Here is a 22,302-nt window from a genome sequence, read left to right as displayed (position 1 = left end):
CCCCCCCACCTCCCCCTGCACCTGTGCCCCCTCATCCCCTACCTCCCCCCTGCACCTGCCCCCTCATCCCCTCCACACCCCTGCCCTCTGGTCTCTCCCCCTCACCCCTGCACCTGTGCCCCCTCATCCCCTCCAGACCTCTGCCCTCCGGTCTCCCCCATATGCCCCGCCTCCCCAGTTCCCGGGAGGAAGGCAGCTCTGCAGGGGGGGCAGCAGCAGGGGAAGCAGCGGGGACACCACGCCAGCTGCCAGCGGGGAGGGCGGCCAGGGAGCGGAGCACAAGCAGCGAGGGGGAAGGAGGCGCCGCGTCCCAGCAGCCCACCCGGCCCGCCTGCCCCGCTAACCAAGGAAAGCAGACGGCGGTGGGGATGCCTTCGCTGCGAGCCAGGCGGGGACGGGGGACCCAGGGCGCTGAGGAGGCAGCTGAGGGGCGGGCCGTGACTCCTGCGCCCGTTCTAAGGCCTCGCGTGCCTGCTGTCAGGGCTGCGGGCCCGCCTGGGCCACAGGAGCCTGCAGGGACGGGCATGTGTGTGCACACGAGTGTGGGGCGTGCACACGTATGACTTGCACCAGATCCGGCACAGTTCTGCTACACGGACACGGCGACCCTGCCTGCACCGCCTCAGCCAGGGCACCCCGCTCCCTGCACGCTCCTCCTCAGGGGTCACCTCCCCAAGAACCATGACCTCGGGCCGCTGCGTCACCCGTGCACCCGGACCGGCACCGGCACCGGCACCGCGAGTCCTCACCCCGGTGGCAGCTCCCTGGCCCGGCGCCTGCGCCCACCCGTGTGGCCGTCCACGGCCCCGAGAGCTGTGGCCACGTTGGACCGATTCACGGGGGAGACGCTGAAGCCAGGAGCGGAAACGACTGGTCCAGACGCCCCGTCTCACCCCCACCCAGGACCTCAGAGCTGGCCGAGGACTCGGGGACTCGCTCGGGTCCCCCAGCGCTGCCTCCTCCAAAGCCGGGGCTCTGGGCTTCGAGCCCCCAAGGTGGTCTGACTCGTGACTTCAGAGTCATGACCTGCTTCAAGGCGCCAACGCTCTGACCCTCCCAGCACCCCCTCCACGCCTGGGCCTGGATAGCCTGTGATCCAAAAACAAGATCCAGTTCATCACCAGCTCCCTCCACACCCCCCAAAGGCCTGCCGCCCGGGGAGAGGTCGGAGGGGCAGCCTGGCTCTCACAAGGGGCTGATGAGACTGTCGCCTGGATAACCACCCGGAAGGCAGTTTGCTCTGGTGACCTTTGACCTGGCGGTCTCCCACCAGGCATCTGTCATGAGGGGCCACCAGGCCCTTGCTCACAGGGCGATCCACGGTGGGAGCATTTGTAAGAGAAAATAGGAAACCAACCCAAATGGCCCAAAACAGACGAGTGGCTGAGTGAGTCGGAGAGCCGGCCCCTTCCCCACCTCCCGCACGCACGGCCAGCACAGCGCGCTAGAAGGCGAGTGAAATGAGAAGAACGCGTGACATGACGCCGGACAACGGGCTAAACCGCATCGCGGACATCAGATCGGCGGTCGCCGGCCGGTGGTCCGTGAGGTCCGAAAGGCGGGCGGCCGCTGGATGAGAGAAACAGTAGGGTCTCCGGCTACACTTGCTGAATCTGAACAGCACCCACCACGACCGAGAAGGAGAAGGTTCCTGTTCTAAGGCCGAAAAACTCCACTAAAATATTAACGGTGAAGGAGCCGCATGTCTGCAAATGATGCTCAAGGGACTTGGGGGAAAAATGCTCTTGAGAGAGCCAAGGAAAGGATTTAAAAAAAAAGGGGGGGGGGGGCAAAGTATTTATAATGGGTTTGTCTGGCGTGACAGCCAGCTCCTGAGCCGGCCTCCAGCGATCCCCCCTCCTCACGTCCGTCTCCTCCGACCCTGGGCCGGGCTGGTCTCCGCGACCCACAGAATTCAGCCGGTGACCACGGGCTGCTTCCCAGGCTAGGTTCTAAAGACTGCGGCGCCCTGATCGGTGTGGCTCAGTGGATAGAGCGTCGGCCTGCGGACTGAAGGGTCCCGGGTTCGATTCCGGTCAAGGGCATGTACCTTGGTTGCGGACACATCCCCAGTAGGGGGTGTGCAGGAGGCAGCTGATCGATGTTTCTCTCTCATCGATGTTTCTAACTCTCTATCCCTCTCCCTTCCTCTCTGTAAAAATCAATAAAATATATTAAAAAATAAAAAAAAAAAATAAAAGACTGTGGCTTCCATGTGGGGCACAGTCTCCCCCTCTTCCTGTTTGATGTTCGCTTTGGTGGAAACCGCTGAGCAGCGTGTTATGAGCTCCCCGTAGGGAGGCCCCACGGAGGGGAGCTGAGGCCGCCGCCACCACCGCGAGCGAGCCACCGTGGAGGCCCGTGCTCCAGGCCAGTCAAGCCTTCAGCCCTGCTTCACACCCTGAGCTCCTGAGCGGTGGGAAGCCAGAACCCTCCCGCGGCTGCTTCCAGATTCTTGCTGCTTAGAAACAGTCTGAGGTAAGTTAATGTGGGTTGTTTTAAGAGGCTAAGTTTTGGGATCATTTGTTACACAGCAGTTCATAACTAATACATCTGGTTAAAGAGTAAAGGACTCTCATGCGTTCTTTGTACTATTCTTGCAACTTTGCCTAGATTGGAAATGATTTGAAACTGAAATCTAAAAATACCCCAATTTAAAATTTTTTTAAAAACCTGTTCTCATTAAAAATGCAGAAACACACACACACACACACACACACACACACACACACACACACTCCACCACAAAGTGAAAAAAACAAATGATATACTGAGGGAAGCATCTGCAATTCATAGCACAAACTTCATCTCTCTGATATGTAAAGAGCCTCTAGAAATCACTAAGAATAACAACCAGTGAGAAAAAGGGGGCAAAGGATGTGACCCGACAATGCACAAGAAGGAAAACACAAAAGGCTTAAGTATTTCAAGAGATGCCCAAGTTCACCCGTAATAAGAGAAGTGCACATCGAAAGCACCCCATGGAACCATTTCCACTCACCACGTTAGGAAAAAGCCAGACCTCTCAGGCAGACACTCCCATACATTGCCCGTGGGCGTCTACACTGGCACGCCGTGCTACCACTCCAGAGGAAGGCAATTCGGCAGCAGCTATCAAATTGTAAGTGCACATTCGCTTTGTTCCAGCACACAGGCTCCTGGGAAGGGACCAGACCACACACTTGTCTGTGGAGCGCCAAAGCCTGGCCATGGTCTAACGGGAATCAATACAGCATTTACTGGGGAAATGGGATTTGTTTCAGCCGCCCCCCACGGACACCAAAACCCTCAGATGCTCAAGTCCTTACATAAAATGTCGTAGTATTTGTATATAACCTACGCACATCCTCCCGTATACTTGAAATCATCTCTAGATTACCTATAATGCCTCCTACAATGTAAATGCCATGTAAACAGTTGTTACACTGTGTCATGTAAGGATCAACTTTCTGGAAACTCCCCGCCCAGAATATCTTCCGTCTGCAGTTGACTGAATTCGTGGATCAGGGCCTGCGGGCACGGAGCGCCCACTGTCACGTGCTAGCCTCTGGGCAGAGAGAAATGGGAGACAATGTGAACCCATACGCGCTCCACGGACTGTCAGAATTCACAAAAATGAGCTGCCCTGGTTATCTGGACGGAACGTGGGCTAGGCATGTAGGCATGGAGGACACTTTCTCCTGTACTTTATTTACTTTTTAAAAAATATATGCCCTAGCCCTGGCCAGTTAGGCTCAGTGGATAGAGCGTCGGCCTGCGGACTGAGGGGTCCCAGGTTCGATTCCCGTCAAGGGCATGTACCTTGGTTGTAGGCACATCCCCAGTAGGGGAATGTGCAGGAGGCAGCTGATCGATGTTTCTCTCTCATTGATGTTTCCAACTCTCTATCCCTCTCCCTTCTTCTCTGTAAAAAAATCAATAAAATATATTTAAAAAATATTTTCATTGATTTCAGAGAGGAAGGGAGAGGGAGAGAGAGAGATAGAAACACCAATGATGAGAGAGAATCATTGATGGGCTGCCTCCTGCACACCCCCCACTGGGGATCAAGCCTGCAACCCGATGTGCCCTGACCAGGAATCGAACCCTGACCTCTGGTTCATAGGTCCATGCTCAACCACTGAGCAGCACAGGCCAGGCCCATTCCCGGCCGTCCGCCCCCGCCCCCCAACAACGTACTTTAAAAATGCTTTTTGACGGTTGAATCATATGGAATAATACCTAATTTAAAAAGTGAAAAATATTTTCACCCAGGCCAGGTAGCTCAGTTGGTTTGAGCATCGTCCCCGACACACCAACGTTGTGAATTCGACCCCTCGTCAGGGCACATGCAAGAATCAACTAATGAATGCATAAATGAGTGGAACAACACATCGATGTTTCTCTCCCCCTCTCTCTAAAAACCAATAAGTAATAAATAAAAACATTTCCAATGAATGAAAAGAAAAAAGTCTGAAAGAAAATTTCATATAAAAACAATTACCAGTGGCTCAACTGGTTGAAGCATCATCCCTTGCACCAAAAAAAAAAAAAAAAGGTTGCAAGTTCAATATCCTGGTCAGGGCAGGCAACTGGTCGATGCCTCTCTCTCTCGCTCTCTCTCTCTCTCTAAAAATCAGTGAGCATCTCCTCAGATGAGGATAAAAACACACACACACACACACACAAACCCAGTGGGGTTACGGGTGATTTCTTTTTCTTCTCTGTTCTTTTGTGTGTTTTCTAAATAAGCATGAAATCATTTGTATAATCATTTTTTTAAACCACCACACAAGTGGACTGTTTACCAAGAGATCCCAACTGTCCATGTGTAGATGCCAAACGCACCACTTCCCACAGAATTAGAGCCGTGCGGGGGGGGGGGGGGGTCCCCTGTACCACGGCCGTTCCTTTGATCTCATGCACTCGGCACAGAGCGGTGCTCGCGCTGCTGGCTCCCTCCCCGTGCACTTATTTAATCGACTAGAGGCCCGGTGCACAAATTCGTGCACGGGGGTGGGATGGGAACGTCCAGCCGGCCCACCCCGATCAGGCGGTCAGGCTGAGCTGGCGGGGGGAGGGGCCATGGGCGGTTGGCCAGCCAGCCCCGCACTCTGGTCAAACTCCCAGTGGAGGGGACAATTTGCATATTAGCCTTTTATTATATAGAATGCCACCGAGGGTGCACTGCTGCCTGGCACTGTGCTGGGCGCTGGGGACACAGCCGAGACGAAATAGACAAACCCTGCCCTCGTGGAGTTTATACTGTCTCTTTTTTTAAAAAAAAATAGATGTTTTTTGTTAATCCCCACCTGAGAATATTTTTCCATTGATTTTTAGAGAGTGGAAGGGAGGGGGAGATAGAGAGAGAGAAACATCAGTATGAGAGAGACACATCAATTGGTTGCCTCCCGCACATGCCCAGACCAGGGCTGGGGATTGATCCTGCAACAGAGGCACGTTCCCTTGACCAGAATTGAACCAGGACCCTTCAGTCCGCAGGCCGGCGCTCTATCCGCTGAGCCAAACCGGCTAGGGCCACACTGTCTCTGTTTTAAAATGGAAAGCCCTTTATCCCGAGAGCCTCCTCTGGTGAACTGGATGTCGGGCACCCGAGGAGGGAGCCTAGACAGGCAGGGGCACAGCAGGTAACGCACTGAAGTGGTGGGACAGACGTGCCGGCCCAGCTCCCCGCACAGCCTCGAGGAAGGGACTCCGCCCGCCCCAGTCACACGGCGGAGGGAGGCTCGGAGAGGGGAGGCTCGCGCTGCTGGCTCCCTCCTCGTGCACTTATTTTATCAACTAGAGGCCTGGTGCACAAATTGTCTGCATGTGACCCTTCTAGGAACAGTGCTTCCGACTTGGGTCTCTCCCAGGCCAGGCGCCCTGGCCCCTCCCCCACTCCTTCCCACCTGCTTTTCCTTCCTGTGGAGAGATGACCTGGTACCACCATGGCCCCACGGTCCCTCCGGACCGGACCCTGCTCTTCCCCAAACGACAAAGGTTGTAATAGTAACAGCAAATGTGTATCAAGTGCTCGCTCTGTGCGAAGCACCCGTGAGCTCGTTCGCGCCTAGTAGGTCTGTAAGCAACTATCATTCCCATTTCCCAGATGAGGACATCAAGGTCCATCAGTCCCAGGGACGTACCGAGGTCAGCACACGGCCTGGCACATGTTAAATGTCTCTCTCCAAACACCTGCTGGTGAATGAAGAAACCGGCTGCTTAAAGTCACAGGCACTGAAATCACGAGTGAAATCCTGGCGGTTGGAGGCCACAGCCCAGCTTGCTGCCATCCTGGACCTCGCTGATGCCATTCCCTCCTCTTCCTTCCGATACAATCTACCCATCCACGGGTCCCTTTTGAATGAGTACAACATCCACCCCTCCAGAGTAAAAGATGGCTGGCTCTCCCTAACCTCTCCTGTGCTTATGACCCATAAGAGACAAAAGCTAAATTTCCTAATATGTAAAGAGTTTCTACAGATCAACAAGAAAATGACCAATAACCCAAATGTCAGAATGGCAAAGGGTACGATCAGACAATTTCATAGGAAGGAAAACACAAATAGTTCTCAATCTATGAAAGCCTGCCCAGCCTCATTCACAATAAAAGAAACGCAAGTTAAAACAAGATACAGCCCTGGCCGGTTTGCCCGGTGGTTAGTGTCGGCCTGCAGACCTAAGGGTGGTGGGTTCAGTTCCCAGTCCCAGGGCATGTACCTGGGTTGCAGGTTTCCCTGACCCCGGTTGGGGAAGGCAAGTGTGGAAAGCAACCAATCAATGTGTCTCTCTCACATCGATGCTTTTCTCTTTTTTTTTTCTCTCTCTCCCCCCCTCCCTCCCTCTCTTCCACTCTCTCTGAAAACCAATGGAAAAAATATCCTCAGGTGAGGATTTTAAAAAAACAAACAAGATACAGCCTGGCCAACATGGCTCAGTGGTTGAGCATCAACCTATGAAGCAGGAGGTCATGGTTCGACTCCCAGTCAGGGCACATGCCAGGGTTGTGGGCTCGATCCCCAATAGGGGGCGTGCAGGAGGCAGCCGATCAATGATTCTCTCTCATCATTGATGTTTCTATTCCTCACTCCCTCTCCCAACCTGTCTGAAATCAATAAAAACATATAAAACAAAACAAAACAGCCCTGGCTGGTTTGGCTCAGCGGATGGAGCATCGGCCTGCGGACTGGGGGGGTCCCAGGTTCGATTCCGGTCAAGGGCACATGCCCGTGTTGCGGGCTGGATCCCCAGTGGGGGGCATGCAGGAGGCAGCCGATCAATGATTCTCTCTCATCATTGATATTCCTATCTCTCCCCTCTCCCTTCCTCTCTGAAATCAATAAAAATATTAAAAAATAAATTAATTAACAAAATAAAACCTTTGCTTCCTAGGCAAATACAGAAAAAAACTTTCGAAAACAAATCAACACAAAAACCCCACAAGACACAATTTTCCCCCTACCGGACTGGCCAAGCTGAATATACTGCTGAGGTGTGGGAAGCAGGCACAGGTAAAGGAGAAACCGATTTACACTCCCCGGAGACAACACCTGTCAAACCACAGATACAAGTGCTCAGAGGCAGCAATGTCCTTTCTAAGAACCTAGCCTACGTGATGGCTGCGCTGTCCCTCCTCGCAGCCGTGCTCATAGCGGGTGAGGACCAGAGGTGACCGCGGCGCGCACAGGGCTGCCGTGAGATAAACAGCAGGACACCCCCACCACGGAGCCCGCTGGTACAGAAGAGCGAAGCAGCCGTCTCCACGACAAAACGTTAGCTGATCAGAGCAGGGCTCCCATTTCTATGGAAACGGGAGGAAGGGGATCCAGAGGCCACCTTGCTGCCCGTGCGTGGAAACGCAGGGACAGAGGAGGCCAGGTTCCGGAAGGGCTTCTCGTCCGTGTCGTTTGAAATGGGAGCGATCGGCATGTTTTATCAACCCAGACGGGAGAATGAGCGTTTTAAGAAGTCGGCCGCGTCCTGCTGTGTGTATCAACCTCCTGCCTGGTGTGCGGGCTCCGCGGGCGGCCCCGGTCTCGGGGTCCGTGGAGCCCCGAGGAAGGATCTGAGAAGCGAAGGAGCCAGCGAGACAGAGCAGCAGGCAGGGCAGCCAGAGGCGGGGAGCGAGGAGGGCGCGGGCAAGGCTGGTCCGGGCAAGGACAGAGGCCGCTGGGGTTCATCTACCTGGGGGGCTGGCGCCGGGGAAGCCTGGCCGTCGGGGGTCTGAGGGCCAAGGCCGGCTCCTTTGGCGACGGGGGTGGTCGGGGCTGGGTCTTGGGCAGGAGCTGGGGCGCTGACTATGACCGAGGCGGGCACGGACAGGTGGGGGCCCTCCGCGGAGAGGGGCTGCTGGCTCCTCTCCTGAAACGGGCAGCCCACACAGGGTCACCAGGCTGCCCCGCGGACCTGCAGCCACCCCCGCCCCCGGCCCCCGCCCCCACCGACGCTCCAGAGAAGGGGGTGGTGGGGACCCGGGACGAAGGCACCCAGAGGCCGCAGCCCGGGCAGCTCCTTCCACTGAGTCCCTGGAGGGCAGCCGTCTTCTAGCTCCCCTCCCCCTCCCTCGTCTGTCCACCTCCTGCCCAATGTTCCTGTGATCTCGCCCCAGCACTCCAGCAGGGCAGTCTGTCTGTCAGCCAGTCACTCGCTCTCCAACCCTGTCTTTCTGTCAACCAGTAGCTCTCCTTGTCTGCCTGTCCCTCTCCCTGTCCATCATCTCAGTCAGCCCCTCTCCTTGTCCACCATCATCTCAGTCAGCCCCTCTCCTTGTCCATCATGTCAGTCAGCCCCTCTCTTGTCCATCATGTCAGTCAGCCCCTCTCCTTGTCCATCATCTCAGTCGGCCCCTCCTTGTCCATCATCTCAGTCAGCCCCTCTCCTTGTCCTTCATCTGTCAGTCAGCCCCTCTCCTTGTCCATCATGTCAGTCAGCCCCTCTCCTTGTCCATCATCTCAGTCGGCCCCTCCTTGTCCATCATCTGTCAGTCAGCCCCTCTCTTGTCCATCATGTCCGTCAGCCCCTCCTTGTCCTTCACCTGTCAGTCAGCCCCTCCTTGTCCATCATCTCAGTCAGCCCCTCCTTGTCCTTCATCTGTCAGTCAGCCCCTCTCTTGTCCATCATGTCAGTCAGCCCCTCCTTGTCCATCATCTGTCAGTCAGCCCCTCTCTTGTCCATCATCTCAGTCGGCCCCTCCTTGTCCATCATCTGTCAGTCAGCCCCTCTCCTTGTCCATCATCTGTCAGTCAGCCCCTCTCCTTGTCCATCATCTGTCAGTCAGCCCCTCCTTGTCCATCATGTCAGTCAGCCCCTCTCCTTGTCCATCATCTCAGTCGGCCCCTCTCTTGTCCATCATCTCAGTCAGCCCCTCTCCTTGTCCATCATGTCAGTCAGCCCCTCCTTGTCCATCATGTCAGTCAGCCCCTCTCCTTGTCCATCATCTCAGTCAGCCCCTCTCTTGTCCATCATCTCAGTCAGCCCCTCTCCTTGTCCATCATCTCAGTCAGCCCCTCTCCTTGTCCATCATCTCAGTCAGCCCCTCTCCTTGTCCTTCATCTGTCAGTCAGCCCCTCCTTGTCCTTCACCTGTCAGTCAGCCCCTCTCCTTGTCCTTCACCTGTCAGTCAGCCCCTCTCCTTGTCCATCATCTGTCAGTCAGCCCCTCCTTGTCCTTCACCTGTCAGTCAGCCCCTCTCCTTGTCCTTCACCTGTCAGTCAGCCCCTCTCCTTGTCCATCATGTCAGTCAGCCCCTCCTTGTCCTTCATCTGTCAGTCAGCCCCTCTCCTTGTCCTTCATCTGTCAGTCAGCCCCTCTCCTTGTCCTTCATCTGTCAGTCAGCCCCTCTCCTTGTCCACCATCTGTCAGTTGGCCCCTCCTTGTCTGTCCATCTTCCTGTCAGTCAGTAGGTCCCTGTCACCCTGGGGCCTCCTTGGGGACACTGGTGCCCAGAGCAGGGGTGCCATCTGAGATGCTCTCCTAGCCTACAGACCTCCCCAGCCGCCTTGCTGCCCTCAGCCTCTCTCCACAGCAGAGGCCCTGCCCTCACGACCCCTTCCTGTCCCTCACCCCCATGCCCACAGCCACCCCCGCCGACCCCCAGCCTGGGTACCTGGGGCAGGAACATCTGCAGGGAGTCCTGAGTGAGGATGGCCGTGGCAGTGGCGGACGGGGGCAGCGCGATCTTCTCCGGGCTGGACGCCAGGCCCGGGCTGGGCTGGGGGGTGGTAGCCTGAGGCGGGTTGGCGGGCTGGGGCGTGGGGGCCTGCGAGGGGGGCTGCGGCTGTGCCTGCGGCTGCTGGAGGCCCAAAGGCAGCGGGGTGCTGACGGTGGGGGGCGCCGCCTGCACGGTGAGGACGGGCGCGGCCTCCCCGGCGGGGGCGGGGGCGGCGGGCTGCACCAGGCCGTCGGGGGCGTTGAGCATGGCCACGGCGCTGGGGGGCAGAGGGACGCCCTGGAGGACGGTGGTGGCAGTGGGGCCGGTGGGCGCCGGCTGGCTCTGCGTGGGCAGGCTGCCCGCAGCCAGGGACACGGGCATCTGGAAGAGCGCCGGCTGGCCCACCTGGATGGGGGCCGAGAGGATGTGGGCGGCACCGTGGGCCCCCGAGTGGGGGGCCAGCACGGGGCCCAGGCTCAGCGGTCCGGCCAAGTTCTGGTTGGTGAGGATGGGGTTGGCGATGAGCTGCCCCCCTGCGTGCGGGGCCGCGGCCGCCAGGATCTGCCCCCCCACGTTGGCCGGCAGGGCCGAGAGCGACTGGGGGAGCTGGACGGCCGAGGCGCCGGGCAGCAGGAACTGGTTCTGGCCGGGCAGCATGTGCTGGGCGGGGATGACAATGCTGCTGCCTTGGTTCAGCAGGTGGACGCTCATGGGCTTGCTCAGGGCCCCGGGGGGCTGCGGCGGGGCGGCCCCCGTGCTGGTGGCCGGAGGCTGCTTGAAGACGTTCGCCTGCAGGGCGGGGGCCGGGAAGCCCGAAAGCACCACGTTCTGGCCGGCCTTGCCGGCCGCCATGAAAGTCAGGTTCTGGGGGGCCTTGGGCTGCGGCGGGAGGCCCCCCGCCTCGCCCTGGATGGTGAGCGTGGCGCCCCCGGGGGCGAAAGGCTTGGGTGTCAGCTGGTAGAGCTTGGGGGGCAGCACGCCGGCCGGCTTGGGCTGGATGGGCGTGGGCGTGCGGTGCAGGATCACGTTGGGCGCGGGGACCAGCGGCGACGTGCCGAGGCCGGGGGCCACGGCCAGCGGCTGCCCCGAGGGCGCCCCGGCGGCGGCCGCAGGGGCGGCTCCCGCTCCTCCGAACACCGAGTTCCCATTGAGCGTGGTGGCCACGGCGGCCGGGAGGTTCTTCTGGATGACCAGGCCGGCGCCCTGGGGCGAAACCCCCGCCGAGGCCAAGGTCACTGGTTCCGAGGGGCCGGCCGCCGAGGCCAGGTAGCCACTGACAGGCACCTGCTTGGCCAGGAGCTGGGAGGTGGGCGGGTTGAGCGCCATGACCGGCTGGCCCACGACCTGGATGGGTGCCAGGCCGAGGGTGGCAGCCGTGGCGCCCCCGGGGCTGCCGTTGGGCAGGCCCTGGAGGCCCGGGATAGGCTGCAAGGTCACGTTGCCCAGGCCCACAGGCTGCAGGAAGGGCTGGACGCTCAGGGCTTTGTTGACCACGTCCTGGGGCGGCACCAGGGCCTGGTGGGTCAGCACGGTGGGCGGGGCCTGGAGTCCCAGCAGGTCTGTGCCCCCCGGGAAGAGGGCCTGGGGCCCCGAGGCCACGGCAGCAGCCCCCGCAGCCCCCGCCTGGCCGCCGGCCCCGCCATCTGCGGGCTGCAGCGTGGGCAGCTGGAAGGGGCCCAGGTCCAGCTCGGCCTCGGCTTCGAGGGTCTGCTCGGTGATGTTGGCCTCCTGGAGGCTCTGCTGCAGGATGTCGCAGGGCTGGTCGGCGCCCCCGCCCCCACCGCTGCCGCCGCCGCCGCCGCCCCCTGCGGAGGGTGAGCCCAGGATGTCATCCTCCAGGAAGTCTAGGTCCACGCTGGGGGCTGGCTGGCTAGGCTCCGGGTTCAAGTGGTTGCCAGAAGCTTCCTGCACGTGGAGCTGGAGGCCAGATAAGATGGGAAAGGCCCGAGATGAGCAAAGGGCCGGCTCCGGGCACGGCTGAAACAGACACGAGGGGCCAGGGGGGCACAGTCGGAGAGAACATTCCTTCTGGAAGTGGCTGCACCCGGTTGGCTCCCAGCTCCCCAGGGCTTAGCTGGGAGCCTGCTTAACCTGGCCTCCACCCCCACGGCACACACCAGCAGCACAAAAACCATTCACTAAACCGTCCTACGGGGCCCTTGATTCTCACCCGCAACTCCCAAACCCCAGAGGCTCTGAAAACCATGGATGCTTTTATAACGCGGCGGAAGCAAAACCTGACCGGCACTGATGGGCGCTCTTGGGAAAAGGCATCATTTACCCACGTGACGGGACCCTTCCGACGTCTGGCCACGGAAAGGTGAGCGAGCCTGCTGCTGTGTGCAGCACACACGCCCTGCATCACCTTTCCGGAATCTGAAAAACACCTGCCCCGAAGGTTTCGGATAAAAGATCATGGTTCACCCCGGCTGGTGTGACTCAATGGTTAGAGGGCTGGCTCAAGCACCAAAGGGTCGCAGGTTCGATTCCCGGTTCGCTCCCCACCCCTGGTCGGGGCATGCCTGGGAGGCAGCCAGTTGATGTCTCTCTCTCTTCTCACATCAATGTTTCTCTTTCTCTCCCTCTCTCCGCCCCTCTCCCTCCCTTCCACTCTCTCTAAAAAGCAATGGAGCCCGGCTGGAGTGGCTCACTGGTTGAGCGTCTACCTATGAACCAGGAGATCACGGTTCAAATCTCAGTTGGGGCAAACGCCTGGGTTGCAGGCTCGACCCCCAGTGTGGGGCGTGCAGGAGGCAGCCGATCAATGATTCTCTCTCATCATTGATGTTTCTCTCTCTCTCTCTCTCTCCCTCTCCCTTCCTCTCTGGAATCAATTTAAAATACACACACACACACACACACACACACACACACTGAGTGGCCAGATTATTATGATCTCTGAATGCATAATAATCTGGCCACTCAGTGTATATCCTATATAATAAAAGGCCAATATGCAAATTGTCCCCTCAACCAGGAGTTCGACCAGCAGGCAGGCCGGCCAACTGCCCATGTTCCCTCCCCTGGCCAGGCTGGCTGGACCCCACCCATGCACGAATTCATGCACTGGGCCTCTAAAACACACACACACACACACACACACACACACACACACACACACACACTGATTGGCCAGATTATTATGCGTTCAGAGATCATAGTAATCTGGCCACTCAGTGTATATTAGAGGCCCAGTGCATGAATTCATGCATGGGTGGGGTCTGGCCAGCCTGCCCAGGGGGAGGGGACATGGGCGGTTGGCCGGCCTGCCTGCTGGTCGAACTCCTGGTCGAGGGGACAATCTGCATATTTAGCCTTTTATTATATAGGACATACACTGAGTGGCCAGATTATTATGCGTTCAGAGATCATAATAATCTGGCCACTCAGTGTATATAGCAATGGAAAAAATATCCTCAGGTAAGGACTGACAAAAAAGAAAAAGAAAAAGAAAAGATTGTGTCTCTATTAAACAGAACAGCAGCAGCCCTGGCTGGGAGGCTCAGTTGGCTGGAGCGCTGTCCCGTGCACCAAAAGGTTTTGGATTCCGTTCCCGTTCAGGGCACACACCTGGGTTTCGGGTTCGATCTCCAGTCGGGGCGCATATAGGAGGCAACCGATCAATGTTTTACTCTAACATTGATGTTTTTCTCTCTCCCTTCCCCTCCCTCTAAAATTCAATAAACAAACCCTTGGGTGAGGATTAAAAAACAAAAATAATAACAACCATAAACATAGCAGCAGCTGCTGCTACTGCACACAAACCTTAGTTTGTGCCACGTGCGAGTCTCACATTTCTCTTTAATTTTTTAAAAATATGTTTTTTATTGATTTCAGAGAAAAGAAGGGAGAGGGAGAGAGATAGCAACATAATGGTGAGAATCACTGATCAGCTGCCTTCTGCACACCTCCCTACTGGGGATCGAGCCCACAACCTGCGCATGTGCCCTGACTGGGAATCGAACCGTGACCTCCTGGTTCGTGGGTCGGTGCTCAACCACTGAGCCACACTGGTTGGACTCTGACACTTCTTAAATACTTTCCATGCACAATCCAGGACAGGCGGGTATAAATACGTGTGTGAGTACTTGAACAAATATTCCACAGGCAATCATTATGCTCGTGGCATGGAGTCCAGATACGAAGGTCCTGGGGTGAGTGGCCATCTGACCAGAGAGCTGCCCAGGGTGGTCGTGACCTTCACTGGCATCAAGTACGGGAGGTGCCTGGAGCCCAACCAGAGACTGTGTGGGCATTAAACAACGAGAGCAGTGATGAGAATAATGGTCACGGACTAAGAATATAGGCTCATGGTTCCAGGTCTATAAAGGCAATTACATGAAATGATGTTTATTTGTTGGCTTCTGGATGTAATCATTTATATTACAAAAGATAACTTATTCAGAATATATTATTATAGCTGTGAGAACGAAATGAAAATTACTTTAAGGGTCTGGCATAGAATACATGTTCAGTGAATGACAGTTATGATGATGAAGAGGGAGGAGGAAAAAGGGGGGAGGGGAGAGGAGGAGGGCGGCAGAAGCAGCAGGAGAGGAGGAAGAGGAAGATGAGGACATTCAGTAATGGGTCCAGCACAGCCAGGTATACAGTAGGTGCTCAATAAATGACCACTTTGGTGCCCACTCTGGGCCTTGTCCATCACCCCACATTCACTTTTCAGATGGAGACTGAGGTCCGTGTCAGTTGATCCCTTTCCCCCACCGGGTCACCCCCCAACAGCCGAGCAGGGACAGGCCTCCAGGACCTGTTCCCAGAGAAGCATTCCCTGGTGAACCCCAGAGCCAGCATCTGCCCCAACTCCCCAGAACAGCTCTGCATCGCTGACCCCCAAGGTCCCCCCCAAAGCCAGGGTGCTCCAGCAGCAGAGGTCCCATCTCCCCCACCCTGCTCTCTGACTGCCTCCCACCCTCCGCCCAGCACAGTGCATCATGGGGATGAGTGTCATGTGACCCCTCCCTCCTGCCTTCGGGGCCTCCCTCCCACCGGCTGCTGCTGTGGACAGCTTGGGAGATGTCTGGGAGCCTGCAGCCCTCCCCTAGCCGGGGAGCCACTTACCCCAGGACCTTCATAGAAGGCACTTTGGGCCTCCCCAGGATTATCCAGGAGGTCGTCACCATCGAGCTGTAACAAGACCCGCCCCCACCCAAGGTCAGAGGTCAGCTGGACGGCAAACCAGCCCTGCTCAAGAACAAAAAGACAAAGACGAGGTGGCGGGCAAGATGACCCCAACACAGTCCCTCAGCCTGGCTTCCAAGGCTCTCCTGACATCATAGCTGCCGTGACGAGAGAATCCTGCCTCCGCCTTTGCCCACGCCGTGCCCTGCCTCTCCCCCTGGTAACACATCCTTCAGGGCTTGTCCTATATGCCACCTCCTCCCATCGGCTCTCGGTCCCTTCCCACTAAGTCACTCCAAGTACCCGGCACGTCCCCCAGCCGGCCCCACTCGGCACGGCACTGTCTCTGGGAGGAGGCAGGGACGGGCTGGTTTCCGGGAGCGCCTTCAGGACCTAGGACAGAGCCCGGGTCCACACGCGCCCAGTGGCTGTCCATGGCCGGGGTGGCCTCGCCAGTCTCTCCAGCGGATGTCTCTCCGGAGCCACAAACTATTTCCAACAGCCCTCCCTGGGTTCCTGGAACCCACGCCAACCTCCCAATCACAGAAACCCGTATCACAGCCCGCTCAGCTGCTCAGGCCAAAATCCAGGAGGCATTCTAGACACCTCTCTTCCTTGACATCAAGTCTAGGAGCTGCCTCCCACCCGGACCCCACCAGCGCTGGGCCCCTCCTCACCCCGCCCCGGGGCCCAGGCCCTCGTCATCCCGTTGCACTGGCCTCCACTCCACCCACCGACACTTCTCCTTTCCCTCCCTACGGGTGTGGGCTGGCTCGGTGACTTGCTTCTGGTGAGTACAATCTGACAGAAGTGACAGTGTGTGACTGGAGACCAGGTCATAAAAGGCACTGAGCTTCGGCCCTTGGGTGACTCACGCTGGGGGAGCCACCTGCCCAGTCGTGAGGACACTTCAGCAGCCCCAAGGAGACGGCCCCGTGGTGAGGAGCTGCGGCCCCATCTTCTGGCCCCGGACAAGCCCTCAGACGACAGCAGCCCCAGCCGACCCCTGACTGCAACCCCAGAGAGACCCTGAGCCAGACCCCCAGCTAAGCCGCTCCCTGACGCCTGAGCCTCACGAGCCTTACGAACGGCGAGAGCTCCAACGTGTTGGTTTAAGTCACCAAGCGTTGGGACAACTTGTTACGCAGCCCTAGGTGACTGATACAGCTCCTCGTGGATCCACAGACTCCCGCTCTCCCCTGCTCTCTGGGGTGATAATCGAGTGCGGCTTTCTCCTGCTGGAGAGCACGCCAGAGCTGCCTGTCGCAGCCAAAGTAAAACCTCAACTCCTGGACCCAGGCCTTCCGGGCTCTGCACGACCAGGGGACGTTTCTCACCTCGTCTCACCTCCTACCAGTTTCCCCTCCGGCCCAGCCCACCAGCCTTCTTTCTGTTCCTCCACCATGCCAACTTTCCCCACCTTTGTACCTGCTCTCGGCCTGCCCGGGGCACCGTGGCACCTCCCTGTGACCCTTCAGGGCCACCTTCAACGTCAGCTCCTTAGAGGGACCCGCCCTGACCTCACTGGCTAAAGAAGCCCCTGCCCGCCCCCTCCCCCCCCATTCATTTCCTTTCAAACCTCTTTTGTTGGGCAAGTGACACTATTCTTTCCCGTCCTATTCTGCACGGTGCTTTCCACGGCCCCTTTCACTGGTTATTGGCTACGCTGTTGACCAAGGAAATGTGGACGGCGTGAGGTCAGGGATTTGCCATCTCCTGTGCTCTCCTCCGCAGCCACCCTGCCCGGCTCACGGAGGTCAAGGGGCAGATGTCTACTGCCTCAGGGAACACGTCAGTTCCCCATTCCACAGCCCCTGCCCCGACACCTCCTGCCCGACACTCACCTTCTCGGATCCATGTAAGAAGTCATTGAGGGCCTGAGGGTCACTGCAAGAGAGAAGGGAAGAGGCACTGAGGAGGCAAGGGGCGGGTGGGGGAGGGGAGGGGGAAAGGGGGTGGGGGGAGCCAGTTACTCACCAAATCACGTCTAGTAAGCATCTCCCATCCTCATCATCCATCGCCACTGGGTGGGGCGGGCGGGGCGGGAAGAGGGCAAGGGAGAGAGGTTAGACTTCAGCAGCATACCAGGGCCTCCCTTCAGGGACCATTCCGGGGTCAGGCCCCTGGGTGGGGGCAGGGGGTCAGGGTTCTGTTCCCATGGGCATGGGAGGGGTGGGGGTGCCCTCCCCGCACAATCGCCTTTTCTTCCTCCCCGCTCCCTCTCTGTCCCCAGAATCTGATAACGATGATGATATCACCCAAGACTAAGCGAGCCTGAGAGCCTGGCCCTGCACAGCCCGGTGCTAAGCACTTCACACTCTCTTAGCTCATCCTCCCAGCATCCCTCAGGGGGTCCTGTCACTCCCACTCTGCAGGTGAGTACATGGAGGCTGAGCCCGTCAGCAGGATGAGGATGAGGATGAGGGTGCAGGCGGCTAACAAGTGCTGCACAAACGTTAGCTGGTCCAACCCCCGGGACAGGGAGGGGTGTCAGCCCTGTCCCACAGATGAGGGAAGTTCTCCGCACCCGCCCATCCACCCCCAGCCCACCAACCTTCCGTCTTTCCTAACACCCTCCTTCCCTCCAAGCGTCCACCTGTCCATCTGGCCAAACTGCCACTCGAACATCCGTCATTCTCTCCTTCCAGCACAACCGACCCAGCCTTCCCTGCCCATCCTTTCCTCCCAGTGATGCTCAGAGGACAGAGAAGCCACACCCAGCCCCCCCCCCCCCCCCCCCCGTGCTGCAGCCCAGGGCCCGCTCTTCTCAGACTGTCGTGGACCCACATACCTAACCTCACACGCTCGCTCAGCCGGCCCCCGCCCCCCACCCACACAGCATGCTCTGAACAACCCTCACTGAGACCCCCCAATCCCACTCAGCTCCCAGGAGCCCCACGTGCCAATCACTCTCCCTCCCAGAGCGGGCCCTGGGACGGCCCAGGAAGGCCCTCCCTCGGCTTTGCTGCATTGAGTGGCTTCTCTCTGACTCCATGTCCCAGCCCTACCTGTCCGTCCCTCCCCCTCCCCCCGTGTCGCCAGGTCTGTGGCCTACAAGCCCCTGCCCTTCTCTACCAGCCACAGGAGGGGGGGCAAGGCCCGGCAGGGGATGGAAAGGCAAGTCTGCAAAGAAGCTGGAGAAAGGGGGGAGGGAGAGCCTGCCCGGAGCGGGTGGAGGCGGGGGGATGCCCACATGGCCCAGGGGCCCGGCTGGAGGCGGGGCTGCAGGCTCTGCCAAGACGGAATGTTCCTTCCCAGCCAGGGGCCTAGGTGGGCCCAGGAGGGTGAGCGAGGGATGCATGGGGACCCCCTTCTCGCTGGTTACCTGTGCTACAAACGAATCATGAAGGGAAGGAGGGGGTGTCCACTCCAGGTCTACGCGGGGCCCCCAGCAGGGGACTTGGGGAGTGTCCGTTCGGGAGCCAGCTGTGGAGAGAGAATGAGAGACTGCGAGTGAGAAAGTCAGCGAAAGGAGGAAGATGTAGCTGGGAGGGGAGAAACGGGATGGGGGACACGAGAGAGAGCGGAACGGTTGAAGATACGAGGTTAAAGGAGAGGTCAAATCCACTTTATAACCACATAAACCAGCACTACGCATGATCACATATACACACGTACTGTGCCGTGCGTACATATGCACAGGACAGGATAGATACACCGGGCACATAATCTACAATAATAGAAGTGTAATATGCTAATTAGACCGGACGTCCTTCCGGACAACCTTCCAGACGAAAGCGGGGGCTGCGAGGGAAGCCTGGGTCCCGGGTGCCGGGGGAAGGAAGGCCTACTCTTGCACGGATTTCGTGCACCGGCCTCTAGTGGTGCATAACACTGTACAACAGCATTCACTGGCACATCAGTCACAAAATCCAGCCAATTCTGGCGTCTGCGGGACTTCAGTTCTAACGCTGCCAGGAACAGTGAATCCCAAATCCCCACTCCCAGGACACACAGGAACTAGGTTCCTACAAGCCTCGTCTCTCTTTCATCCACCAATCCATGGCTTCCTTGTGACGCCTAAGGAAGCCTGACTTCCTATAAATTGTGGGTCGTTCACACTGAACACGCAGCCCACAGCACTCTAACTCGGGCCTGAGCAGAGCTTCGGTGACACGGTCCTTCCTGCAGGGCACATCCCGCCTCCCAGGTCTTAGGAACACTAGGCAGGGCCCCCAGCTGGACACACGCGTGGTTTATGTTTTTCACGGCTCTGCACACGTCTGCAAGTAACCTGGAAAGAAGCATGTGCATGGAAGAGCTGGGGGTTACCCATGGTAGCGAGCAGGCCAACTCACAAACGCAGAATCCGTGAATCAGGAGGTCCCGCTGTCAGGGATGCTGAGTCACTGATGCAGGCCCACTGTGTGCTGGCATTTTATATGTATTAACCAGTTTCCCCTCCTCTAAATCCCATCGGGTGGGGCTTTTGTTAGCCCCGTTCCATAGATGAGCGACTGAGGCTCAGAACAGCTGGCAAAATGCCCAAGAGCCCTCCACGGCCAGCGGCCAGGCTGCCGTGGGAGCGGAGTCCCCCACTCAACCCACTCAGCCGCTGTGACACAGAAGATGCTCTTTGCATGTTTCTCTTTTAAGATCTGACGCAAATATGGCAACAATGTCAAGATAAGGGGCTGGTGACACACTCCCGCAGGCTTTTGTTATCGCTTTAGGAATGCCTGCTGATAGTCAGATCCGAAGCGATAAGAGAGAGTGGCACAGAAAAGAGGAACAACGGCCAGCTTCCCCTCCTCCCCACCCAGAAAGGCCTCGAAAGCAGCTGTCACAAGGCCAGTGTCCCACCTGGATTCCAGGTGCACGCCCCTGGCCTGGAGGCTCTCACAGGCCCTCAAGGGCATTTCAAGGGAGCAGCCAGGTTCCAAAATCTCCCCTCCTCCCAGCCTCCAGTCCGGGGCGAGACCTGCGCTTTGTGTTCAGCCAGGAGGGGCTGTTACCGCAGCAGCCTCTCCAAACCCACGGGGAATGTCAAAGGAGGCTCCAGACTTGGAGAACATTTTTTAAAAAATATTTTATTGATTTTTTACAGAGAGGAAGGGAGAGGGATAGAGAGCCAGAAACATCGATGAGAGAAACATCAATCAGCTGTCTCCTGCACACCCCCTACTGGGGATGTGCCCACAACCAAGGTACATGCCCTTGACCGGAATCGAACCTGGGACCACCCAGTCCGCAGACCGACGCTCCGTCCACTGAGCCAAACCGGCTAGGGCTACTTTGTATATTTTTCAAACGTTCCCTAATAAAGAGAACAACATGTAATGATGAGCAGGCCTGGGCTCCTCTCAGATGTCCCCCTGGCAACTGGGTACCCAGGTTGGCATCTGTCTCCCATTGGGTTGATGCCAAGAGGTCCAGCATGGGGTGATGGTTCTGGGGTTAGAGTCAGGGGGAGCTCAACTCCCTGCTCCCCCACGCACAGGCTGGGTGACCTTGGGCACCTGACTTCGCCTCTCTGGGCCTCAGTGTCCTCAGTTTCCCCATCTGGAAAAGAGGGGTAACAGTATGTTCCCCCACAGGAGTGTTTTACACCAGGGGTGGGGTACGTTCGGCCCTCGGGTCGTATAAGGCCCGTGAAATCATTCGGTCTGGCCCTGCCAAGGCATTCGGAGTGAGTTAATTAAATGTCTGACCCACTATGGCAGGCTAATTTTTAAAAATATGTGTATTTTTAAAAATAAAAATATGTATTTTTATTGATTTCAGAGAGGAAAGGAGAGGGAGAGAGAGATAGAAAGATCAATGATGAGAGAGACTCCTGCATGCCCCACAGTGGGGATCCAGCCCCCCAACCCAGGCATGTGCCCTGACCGGGAATTGAACCGTGACCTCCTGGTTCACAGGTCGATGCTCAACCACGGAGCCACACCGGCTGGGCTAGCAGGCTAATTTTTAAATTGGTAGTTTTGTATGGCCTTTGAATGATGTTATAAATATCCAAATGGCCCTTGGAAAAAAAAAAAAAAAAAGGCTCCCCACCCGTTTTACATGAACACTGTTAAACCTCACGTATTTTGTAAGTGATATATACTCGTTATACAGGCCTACCTCAGAGATATTGCGGGTTTGGGTCCAGACCACCAAAATGAAATATGGCCATAAAGCACGTGAGTCGTAATGTTTTTGCTGGTGGAAAATCTTGCCTCTGATTTGTTGAAAAAAACATCTGTGAGGCGCAATACAATGAGGCATGCCGGGGCTTACTGTAACTGCCACTGTGAATACCACGCCGTGCGGCCATCCTAGAGCTTTCTGGCTGGGCCCGGTGTTGGGGACAAAAGTCCTGGTGCCCTTTGCCATGTGTCACCCTTGAGCACAACTGGGAGGGTTTACCTGTCATCCGCTTCCGCCGTGGCTTATGCACACGGTCCGACGTAAGCTGCCGACACCAAGTCTCCTTGAAGCCTTCCAACCCCCTGTGACTACCCCATTTCTCCGGGGAGATAACGGGCAGAGGGAGCCTTTAAGGACACAAATGGACCCAACTGGTGGAAAAGAACGTGACCGCTGCCTGGATATTTCTGAAACTCAGGAATTGGGATTAAGATTGTAGGTGTAGTAACGAAACCGTGTTCTTTTTTCCCTCTTCAGAGCCCTTACCTCTTACAAATACATCCTGAAATATTTAGGAGCAAAATGATAGCATGCCTGTGCTTTACTGCAAAATAACCCAGCTGTGGGTGTGCAGGGGCCATGTAGACGTATGCTGGCCAAGACGGCAGCCACAGGTGGCTATATACATTTAAGTTCAAGTTAATTAAGTGAAATTAGGGCAAAGCACGTGAACAGACATTCTCCCAAGAAGATACACAAATGGCTATAAGCACATGAAAATATGACCAACGTCACTCGTCATTAGGGAAAATGCAATCAAACCCACAGACACTGGCCCTGGCCGGGTAGCTCAGTCGGTTAGAGCATCGTCCCAATACACCAAGGTTGCGGGTTCGATCCCCCGTCAGGGCGCTTACAAGAACCAACCAATGAATGCGTAAATAAGCGGAACAACAAAC

At 57.2% G+C, this 22,302-nt stretch overlaps 1 protein-coding gene across 1 annotated transcript in view; it reads right to left on the bottom strand.

The window, feature by feature from the left end:
* The window catches only part of BICRA (BRD4 interacting chromatin remodeling complex associated protein), a 71,990-nt gene that overhangs the window by 5,751 nt on the left and 43,937 nt on the right, over positions 1-22,302 (bottom strand). The window contains 6 exon segments of the mRNA XM_054711079.1: positions 8,167-8,343; positions 10,088-12,049; positions 15,212-15,277; positions 17,116-17,158; positions 17,249-17,294; positions 18,597-18,697. Coding sequence (XP_054567054.1) covers positions 8,167-8,343; positions 10,088-12,049; positions 15,212-15,277; positions 17,116-17,158; positions 17,249-17,289 — 2,289 coding nt within the window. The 5' untranslated portion in view covers positions 17,290-17,294; positions 18,597-18,697.

The sequence above is a fragment of the Eptesicus fuscus genome, chromosome 21, assembly GCF_027574615.1.
Source record: "Eptesicus fuscus isolate TK198812 chromosome 21, DD_ASM_mEF_20220401, whole genome shotgun sequence".
NCBI classification, from domain to species: Eukaryota; Metazoa; Chordata; class Mammalia; order Chiroptera; family Vespertilionidae; genus Eptesicus; species Eptesicus fuscus.
The sequence above is the reverse complement of the archived record's forward strand: the minus strand, read 5'-3'. Positions and strand labels throughout refer to the sequence as shown.